Source organism: Cuculus canorus, chromosome 3 (genome assembly GCF_017976375.1).
Source record: "Cuculus canorus isolate bCucCan1 chromosome 3, bCucCan1.pri, whole genome shotgun sequence".
NCBI classification, from domain to species: domain Eukaryota; kingdom Metazoa; phylum Chordata; class Aves; order Cuculiformes; family Cuculidae; genus Cuculus; species Cuculus canorus.
The window spans coordinates 47,629,534-47,640,171 of record NC_071403.1 but is presented as its reverse complement, the minus strand read 5'-3'; the positions used below and the strand labels follow the sequence as shown (position 1 = coordinate 47,640,171).

Here is a 10,638-nt window from a genome sequence, read left to right as displayed (position 1 = left end):
CCCTGCCGCTCCTGCCACCTCCCCTGCTTCCTCGGCGCTCCCGCCCCTGCCGCCGCTGCTGTCCCTGCCCCCGCCGCGCTGCGGTGGGTGCGGGGCGGGCTCGGTGCCGGCGCGGGGCGGGATGGACGCGGATCTGTCGGCGCTCGGCAGCCCGCTGTGCGGGGAGGTCAAGCGCTTCTGCCGGCGGCTGCGGGACACCTACCGCGAGATCCAGGAGGACCTCACCCCCTACAAGGATGACCGATACTACCGGTACGGGCGCGGCTCTCGATGTCCCGGGAGAGCGCCGGGCGGGGGGATGCGGTGACGGGAGCGGGGAGATGCAGGATGGGAGCGGCCAGGGGGATCCTCTCCGCTCGGTCCCGCAGAGCCTCCGGGCTCGGGGTCCAGCGCCCCGGTTTCTGTCCTCGCCGACCCCTTTGCTTCTGCAGGCGAGAAAAGCAATTCCTGATCGCGTTCCCCGGTACTGCGTCTTCTCCACCGTCATAGCAGGGGAAGGTGGGATAAAGCGGCAGTCCTGGAATAGCACAGGCTAGGCTGCGAAATCAGGGTGGCTGGCAAAGGTTGAGGTCAAAAAGGACAGACACTGAGCAGGCTACACCCATCTCTCTCCTCTGCCTGGACCTGCCTTCTGTATCCATCACTGGTGGCTGGAGGGTATTGGTGTTTTGAGATTACACAAAGCTAAGAAGGATTGCAAAGGTTTTGGAGGATCAGGTTATAAATTTAAAGGGTTTTTTTTTTGATTGGAGAAAGGGTTTGAAGAAATGGAATGGAAATCAGGGCAAACAAATTCCAGGAACGAGGCAGAGAATGATTGCTATTCAGCCATATAGGCACAGGTTGGGGAATAACAATTACATAACATCTTTGTAAAAATCATAGAATGATAGAATAGTTTGGGTTGGAAGGGACCTTAAAGATCATCCAGTTCCAACTCCCCTGCCATGGGCAGGGACACCTCCCACTAGACCAGGCTGCCCAAGGCCCCATTCAACCTGGCCTTGAACACCTCCAGGGGTGGGGCATCCACAGCTTCCCTGGGCGACCTGTGCCAGGGCCTCACCACTCTCATGGTGAAGAAATTCTTCCTTATGTTTAGTCTAAATCTGCCCCTCTCCAGTTTATACCCATTGCCCCCAGTCCTATCACTACAAGCCTTTGTGAACAGCCCCTCCCTAGCTTCCTGTAGCCCCTTCAGGTACTGGAAGGTCGCTATAAGGTCTCCTCAAAGCCTTCTCTTCTCCAGCGTTAACAAGCCCAACTCTCTCAGCCTGTCAAAATGAGTATGGGATTTATAATGCTTTATTAAAAACAAACTCTTTCAGCAAAGACATTGTCGTATACATGTGAAAAATGTAAAAGTAATTTGAGGTGTACAACAGGAGCACAGTTCATAAGATGTAAGGATTAAACCACCTACCATAGGCACCCTGCTAGACGTTAGCTGGAGCTGTCTCCAGTTCTGGGCACCACACCTCAAGGGCCTGCCTGTAGAAGAATCACAAAATCACAGAATCATAGAATAGGTTGGGTTGGAAGGGACCTTAAAACCCATCCAGTTCCAACTCCTCTGCCATGGGCAGGGACATGTCCCACTAGATCAGGCTGCCAAGAAAGCCTAGGGATGGAGATATGGACAATCAAAGGCCTAGAAAACATTACTGTGGGGAAAATTTAGGGTTTTTCACCCAAAAGAAGAAACATTCAAGTTGGGAGAATAGGAGTTTCTGTATGGAGAAACTTCATGCTTATTTGAACAAAATGCTACAGAAAATTTAAGTTGTAGCAAGAAACGTTGGTACTGGACATTAAGAAAAACTTTGGAGTGTGAAGGATGGTAAAATACTATAGAAAGGAATATTCAGGGAGGCTGTAGCACCTCCATCATTGGAGGTCTTTAAAAACTCTTGACAAATGCCATAGACATAGATCTGGAAGATACTCTCCTGAGACAGAAGGTGAAATTAGGCACTTTATGAGATCTCTTCCAGCTCTGTTTTACTATGAATCTGAGCATAAGTACTTCTGCCCATTTGTGCACAGTGCCCCAGTTCTCTTGCCTGGATCATTTGACTTCAGTACACTATATCTTTTTTTGCCGTACAAGGGGCAGGTGGTCCATTAGAATGAATTTGTCTCCTTGTTCAGATTAGCAAAACCTACAGAGACACAGAGTTCAGAAAAGCTGCCCAACAGCTTGGCAGAGTTTCACATAACCACCATCCTGTCTGTCAAAGCAGTGGCTCCTCCTATCTAAGCACAGTGTGAGAGGCTATGGGAGGTGATAAGGGGTGATGGAAATGTTCCTGTGTGCATCTGGCAGTGCGGTAACGAATACTGGCACTAGAACGGAGAAAGAGGAGAGAAATAAGCTTCAGATTAACAAATAAGAGGTCCTGGGAGAGGCATATATTCAGCTTTGTTTCCAGAAGAAACCCAAGCTTTCCAAGGTATATTGTCATCAAATCCTTTTTATGAATAGAAGTGTGTATGGAGGGACTTTCTGTATTGAGAAGAGAAGATGCTACTCCATGAAATCTAATGAGCTTGTAAAGTCAGTGGTTGATGGCCCTTTCTCCAGTGAGAGTATCCCCAAAAGATATCAGCCACAGATTATCTAGAATGAAATGGAGTAATATTAGACCCTTGGCAAGGAAATAACATTTCATGACTTAGAAATCATGCTTGTCCTTCTCTGCATTCTCAAGATCTTAACCTAAGTGACCTATCATACAGTAAGTTTACTGTTACTGTCACTGCATACCTGTTGTTCTGGTGAGTGTTTCCCTTTAGCGCTATGGGTGGATGTAGCAATGGCACCTGCTTTTTAGATTCCTGGTAAGGAGGAGAGTTTCTTGGTGCTACTGTGCATTCTACTTACAGCCAACTCGCAATTATGGGAAGGCAAATTAGATATTTCATCCCCTTCACTCTATTTTATTCAGCACGCTTGGTCAGGTTATAAGTGAGCACAGTCAGGCACATGATGGAAAGCCTTACTGCTATGACAGCAGAAGGAATTTTGGTAATTTGAACAAGGAAATGCAGAGTAGGTTGTCTTTACTTCAAGCCAAGGAGGTTCTTTGAAATAATCACCTTAGTAAGACCAAATAATATCTTATACCAAACTAACACAATGAAGAGTTGCTAAGACCACATAAAAGCATGGTTTTCCCCTCTCACATATTGTGTTCACAAATATGCAGCTGTTAACCACTGCCAGCCTTAACTCTCCCCTCCTACTAGTTGACAAAAGACATTTGGCCATCAGCTAGTGGTTTCCATTGCCTCATTGGCTCTTTAGGAATGGAATGGCCTAGTCCATTAAAGTGATAGGGAAGGTGGGGGAAGGAGGTAGTGGACGTGAGCTTGCAAGTAGTTAATATTTGTTAGGAAAAAAATAGCTGCTACAATCTCATTCCTGATTTCTATAAGGACATTCTTCTCAGAGTGCCAACAGGAAAACTCAAAGCTGGAAAGCTTTGGGGAAGAGCTGATACAGAAATGGAGAAACATTAAGCAATCTCCTTCATGACTGGAAAGGAAATAACTTTTCTTGACTCAGGAGCACTAATTTTATGCTGTAGTGCTATGTGCTCGTTCTCAGTGACAGCATTCAGTGTGAGGGGATGACCTAGCTCAGAGACAGCTGCTGAAGCTGTTATCCCAAGCAACTGTGCTCTCACCACACAGATGGCTGTGTCATTTCTGATTCAGCTCTGAGGCTCTCCCAGTTTAGTGACATCTTTTGGTGATGGTTTCCTTTAAAGAATGATTCATGTGTGGTGCGGCATCTGCCTGTGAGCAGCCTATTCTTTGGGTAAGGATGACAACTAAAGGTGGCAGGCTCCTCAGCCATCTCAAGCTATGCCATCCTCACTCCGCAGAGCCCTGGGGTGCTCATCCACATTGCACAGATGAAGGGATGTCAATATTACTGAGTTTGTTCTGCCCAATAGACCAGAATAGTCTCTAAATTGTGCCTCCTGGTATATTTCCCCACCAGTAAGTGCTAGTTTACCCAGCCATCTGGGAGAGATGGAGAGAGCAGTGTTAGCCATAGCTCTGCACACTGATTAGTGCCATCTGTCTAAGTTAATAGTTCCCTTAGACAGACATGGTGCTTTGTGGTATGCTAGCAAAAGAGACTATATATCTACAGGCTAATGGGCATGATGGTAAACAGCCTCATTGTTAACCCCAATACCCAAAGGTTGGTTTGAACACAGTACACCTAAGATTAGCCTGTGGCACACCAGGAGATGCTTGGTGTGGCAGATGAGTTCAGGGAAGGTAGAAGAAGGGAAAAATATTATGCTCTCAAATCAGTCTTGGGGACTGCCACAAAGCATATCAGCCCTTGATTTATTACAGCAGCTTCAAGATTGTTCTAATTTATACCCCCGAAAAATTGCTTCAAACAAGCCACTTGAATGAACAGTTTGTTCTCTTGTCTCTCCCTCCCACTCCAATATGTTCCTTCCTCCCCTAGCATGCCTGCTGGCCAGGATGGCAGGGCAAGGAGAGCTGATGGAGGGCTAGCAGCTGACGGCTCCCTCCACTGCACTAGGCAATTTAAAGTAAGCTATTAGTATGAAAAGAGCTATGTTATATAACCAATATACTATATAACCAACATTACTAAAACATCTACATTTTAATCTCTTTGACATGTCATCAGTAAGATATGCAAAGCTTATCAGAAGACACCAGGCCTCACAATCAGCTGACAGTTATTTCAGTGGGAATGTCATAACTGTCCCCTAGCTAACGTTGAAGGGTTCAGCATGCTGAAAAAGTTTTGATAGGCAAGCAAGCAATTAAAGTGCCTACCTGACAGAGAGACGAGAGCAGGAGGGCTGCCAGATTGTGGTCTGACATCAGAGTTGCATAATTGTAAGTAACAACTTGGTGTTCCTGAAAAAATAAATTTCTCGGTTAATGAACATATCCCACTTGCCAGTCAGCTTATACAGGAAAGCACAGTGTTGCCACTGAATTTAGTAGTAATAGGCAGATATTAAGATAAATTAGCTACAATCTATCCTGCTTCAAATAAGGGATACATTTTAAACTAGCATGCAATAGTATGACATTTCTTACATCAAAAAGAAAATGCTATACATAGGATATATTGAAATATATTATTTAACTAACAGCTTTAATTAATGCTTGATGTTGCTTATATGGGTAACAGAAGAGGTAATTATGTATGATACTGATAGTACTGATACTCAACATCTCCTATTAGTGTTTATAGCTCATTAAAACATAGCTAATCTTCAAAACATGTGGAAAAGTTAATTCATAGTGGTTCTGTTTCTTTGGCAAAGACCAGAGAACAGAGCATTTGACTTAGCAATGAAGAGATGCTGTTCATTTTTCTAAGGAAACCTGAGTGCCTGCATACTTTAGAGAAGGAACTTGCAAGTTGCTAGTGAGTGCTGTCATGGTAAGGATACATTTCTTCCCACCTTCTTAAAATCTTTCCCAAGTGCTCAAAGTGCAAGAAGCCAAGGGGTCAGCAGGACCTTGCTGGAGAATAGCAGTTAAATTCCCTGAAGATTCAGGCTGCTTTCCAGCCTAGACCCAAGCAGAACCTTCAGTGTCTTCTGCAAGCCACTGCTGGTACCTCTCTCTTAGTCTTCCAGGTCCTGGCAAGTGGGGGAAGAACTCAAATGACCCCAATGTGTAGTACACAGAGAGGGCTAAGTAGCTGGAAACAGCAGCAGGAGGAGGAGACTAACACTGTAGCTTTGTGATTGCTTTAAACTGCCATAAGCTGGCGCTGTGGCTGGAAGAAGCCATCCTAGCTCTCCTTTCCCTAGTCACACTTTATATTGTTCTCTTCCTTGCCTGCCAACAAATATTCCTGTAGCTGCACAGTGGCTGAGCAACTGTTCCAGCTGAACACTTTTTTTCTGACTTTTAACTCAGACCATTCCTGTGATCTGGTTCACCACTCAATTGCACCAATGTTTGTGCTGGCAAATGTCAAAGAGCTACAGAGAGGATGGACTTCTTCTTTGTTAGTAATACTATAGGTATGAATATAAACTGGTCATGAAATTACAGTGTAAGGGTTAAGGTGGTTAGCGTAAGTAGAATCCCATCTGACCTAGTATTCAGCCTACTTATTCATAGATCAGCCTGCCTCTTTTTGCAAGCCTAAGCCTCATTTACCACATACAGTCCAGTTTCTACAATAGACGAGGCAGACAGTAGTTTTCCTGCCCTATCTCACCCCAGAGCAGGTCAGACAGGGCACTGACTGAGGAACCTTCTTGTAAGGAGGGGAGTGAGACTGACTGACTGTTGTTGTGGAAGGAGTGGGGTTTCACGGTGCCTTTCCTCTGAGTGTTTAGTTTATAAACTCAATAGCATTATTTTCACAAAACTTACAGGGTGCAACATATGGTCTGAAATGAATTCACAACTCTTTAAAGCTGGTAGATAGCAAAGAGAAATATGGTCCCACAGCTAACCAAATGAGCTGGATTTAAAGCTCTGCCACCAACACTGGCCTCCAAGTGATTTTTGGCAAGTCTCAGTCTCTCCGTGCTTCAGTTTTATACCTGATCAGTGAGGAGAATATATTTTCGTTTTGACAGAATATGACACAGAGACACAGAGACACAGTCACAGAGACTGCAAGCACCACTTTGTCATTTTCTGGCCACGGAGAACTTGTTGGAGAAGCCTGAAATGTGCTGAAAGCTACAACCTGCATGTCATAGTCACCTGTGACATAATGACATCCAACTATGGCTTGGCAGAACTCTTCTGATCTGAGCAGATACAGTTTGCTGGGTTGTCCTGATAACTCAAAGCTTTATTTTCTGCCATAGAGTAGCAATTCTTTTGTATTTAAAATTTATAGATATGATTCCTTCGTCACTTGGTATTACACATTTCTCAAGACAGCCTCTTTATTAGACTACTAAATGATCATCACTGGTGTAAATCACAGCTCTGACTGATGGGATAAATACTAGTATCAATGACTGAATTAATTCTCAGCAAGTTTCTTTGGGGTTTAGTGGTGTTACACAAGAGCCATGCTGGTTCTCACAGGTCACCAATAACCACACGAGTCACCCACAGGGCAACTGAATGAAAAGAATAACATTATTACTGATAAGTACCTTTAAAAAGTAATTGCAATAAAGCCATCTTACCATCTAAGTAAGCTTTTAATGGAAGTATTTGATTGTTTAAGAGATAATTTTTAAATTATATGTTGCCTGATCTGTCTAAACATTTCTCAGGTCATCCTGAGACGGCTTTACCTTATGTATATGACAAACACTAAAGCCAGGAAGTTACTCTGAATTCTACCCTAGACTAGATACCACGGATTTCTCTCACATGTTTAAGTAACTAAGAGTGCTGGCCTTCTATAAGCAAATATTACAGCTATCAATAATGAATACAAAATATACCTTGGCAAAATCCCTAAAACTGCCTAGCTTTCATAATCGCTAGCCAATGGATTGGTTGACAATCTTTGTTGCCTAGTCTCAGGACATTTATCAGGAAAGCAGAACAAACCCGCACTTTACCTTGACATTTATGCAAGAATAAAATAGTGTTAGGTGCGATCTGGAGGTTTTTATCAGGCAGTGTGTTTAAAGTAGTAGCTTACTCCTAGGATTATTTCCAGCACTTGTGAGCTGACTGAGTTTTCTGTGAACATGATCCATTAATCACATCTCCTGAATACTGGGAAGCTGCATTGAGGTGGCTGCAGGGATGGCATTTTCATTGTACTAAAAAAGCCATCACCATTTGATCAGGTTGGAAATAAAATCATTTGCAAACCAGGAGGCTGTCTCTAATAGGTACTAAACATGCATGTACAGCCTGGATAAGCTGCCTCAGTCTTTATGCCTAAGCTGGACAGCTTTAAATTGGATTCGTAGAATCATAGAATAGTTTGGGTAGGAAGGGACTTTAAAGATCATCCAGTTGCAACCCCACTGCCATGGGCAGGGACACCTCTCACTAGATCAGGCTGCCCAAGGCCCCATCCAACCTGGCCTTGAACACCTTCAAGGATGGGGCAGCCACAGCTTCCCTGGGCAACCTGTGCCAGTGTCTCACCACTCTCATAGTGAAGAAAGTCTTACTTATATCAAGCTTAAATCTGCTCCTCTCCAGTTTATACCTGTTCTCTCTCATCCTATCACCACAAGCCTTTATGAATAGTCTCTCTCCAGCTTTCCTGTAGCCCCTTCAGGTGCTGGAAGGTCGCTATTAGATCTCCTCAGAGCCTTCTCTTCTCCAGGCTGAACAACCCCAACTCTCCCAGACTGTCCTCTTATGGGAGGTGCTGCAGCCCTCTGATCATCTTTGTAGCCCTCCTCTGGACCCGTTCCAACAGCTCCATATCCTTCTTATGTTGAGGATTTCAGAACTGGACACAGTACTCCTGATGAGGTCTCACAAGAGAGGAATAGAGGGGAGAATCACGTCTCTCGACCTGCTTTTGATGCAGCAGTGTTGATTGACAGCTGACTGAACATGAGCCAGCAGTGTGCCCAGGTGGCCAAGAAGGCCAATGGCATTTTGGCTTGTATCAGAAACAGCGTGACCAGCAGGTCCAGGGAGGTGATGTTCCCTCTGTACTCAGCACTGGTCAGACCGCATCTTGAATACCGTGTTCAGTTCTGGGCCTCTCACCACAAGAAGGATGTTGAGGCTCTGGAGTGTGTCCAGAGAAGAGCAACGAAGCTGGTGAGGGGGCTGGAGAACAAGTCATTTGGCACTGGCAGAGGCTGCCCAGGGAAGTGGAACTGGGGTTGTTTAGCCTTGAGGAGGCTAATGGGAGACCTTATTGCTCTCTACAACTACCTGAAAGGAGGTTGTAGAGAGGAGGGTGATGCCCTCTTCTCCGAAGTGACAGGGGACACGACAAGGGGGAATGCCCTCAACCTGCACCAGGGGAGGTTCAGGTTGGACCCTTTTCACAGAGTCATCAGGCACTGGCAGAGGCTGCCCAGGGAGGTGGTTGAGTCACCATCCCTGGAGGTATTTAAAAGATGGGTAGACGAATGCTCAGGGACATGGTTTAGTGGCAGATAGGAATGGTTGGACTCAATGATCCTGGAGGTCTTTTCCAACCTGGTGATTCTATGATTCTATGATTCTATGAATACACTGCTTGAAAGAAACCACGCTGTCAGAGGGACATTCTGCCCAGCTTCCAAAGAACACAATTACTTCAATGAAACTTAACTTTACTTTAGCTTACATCAAAAATATTCCCCCTTTTCTTTTTTGCAATAGCAACCGCGTCTCGCATCGCCTCCCGCGAACCGTGTCCCTTCGGGCTCGCCGTAGCGGACCCAAGGCTCTGGCAGAGGCGCGGCGCGCGGGGGCGGGGGGGGTGCCGTGACGTCACTCGCGCCGCGTGGCGCCCGGCTGACGCACGCGGAAGCGGCTCGCGCCGCGTCGGACGAGGGCGGGAAATGAGTGGCGGGAGGGGGCGGTGCCTCAGAAGGTGCCGGGATGGAGCCGTGAGTGGCGGCGGCGGGGGTGGATGGTGGGCATGGATGGTGGGCGGGGGACGAAGAGCGGGGGCGGCGGGGACTCTTCGTGCTGCCGCCGTTCTGGGTCCTTGGGGGAAAGAGGAGGGGGGGAGAGCACTGATACAAGAAGTGATTGCTGTTACAGAAAGTGGAATATTTTCCATTTAAGCTAAAGTCGAGTTAGGGTTCATCCAGGTTATTGTGTTCTTTGGAAATTGGACAGGGTGTCCCTCTTTCAAGCAGGTTTTTTTTCTCCAGACACCCTGTTCGCTCTTTGATGATGGTAAGTGTTCAGTCTGAGCTGTGTTGAACCGAGGTGTCCAGAGGAGAGCTACAAGGATGATCAGAGCGCTGGAGCACCTCCTATACGAGGACAGGCTGAGCGAGTTGGGACTGCAGTTCAGACTGCAGAAGAGAAGGCTCCAAAGAGACCTTAGAGCAGCTTCCAGTACATGAAGGGGCTACACAAAAGATGAGGAACTTTTTACAAGGGCATGGAGTGATAGGAGGAGGAGTAACAGCTTTATGTTGCAGAGGGGAAGATTTTGACTAGACATTAGACTGGCACTGGAGCACCTCCCATACGAGGACAGGCTGAAAGTTGGGCTTGTTCAGCCTTGAGAAGGCTCTGAAGAGATCTTACAGCAACCTTCCAGTACCTTAAGGGGCTAGAGGAAACCTGGGGAGGGACTGTTTACAAAGGCTTGTAGTGATAGGACTAGGGGCAATGGGTATAAACTGGAGAGGGGCAGATTTAGACTAAACATAAGGAAGAATTTCTTCTCCATGAGAGTGGTGAGACACTGGCACAGGTTGCCCAGGGAAGCTGTGGCTGCCCCATCCCTGGAGGGGTTTGAGGCCAGGCTGGTTGGGGCCTTGGGCAGCCTGATCTAGTGAGAGGTGTCCCTGCCCATGTCAGTGGGGTTGGTACTAGATGATCTTTAAGGTCCCTTCCAACCCAAACTATTCCATGATTCAGTGATTCTGTGATTCGGTGATGTGTCTTCTGCAATCCCTTCTGTTTGCAGCCTTTCCTCATCTCAAATGAAAGGTCAGGCAGAGAGCTGGCTCCAAAGCTCCAAATTAGCAATAGATTTGATTGTCA

General features: G+C 46.2%; 1 protein-coding gene across 5 annotated transcripts in view; it reads left to right on the top strand.

Moving 5' to 3' along the window:
* Positions 1 to 10,638, top strand: part of TMEM181 (transmembrane protein 181) — a 46,387-nt gene continuing 35,749 nt past the window's right edge. For 3 of the 5 annotated variants that reach the window (XR_008449086.1, XR_008449085.1, XM_009563423.2), the window contains exon 1: positions 1 to 252. Coding sequence is in view for 2 of the 5 variants with exons in the window: in XM_009563423.2 (XP_009561718.2) it covers positions 122 to 252 (131 nt within the window). In the remaining 3 variants the exon portion in view is untranslated. Of the gene's footprint in view, positions 253 to 9,467; positions 9,548 to 10,638 lie in introns of those variants that run through there. The other 2 variants (XM_054062210.1, XM_054062211.1) reach the window with 2 other exon arrangements.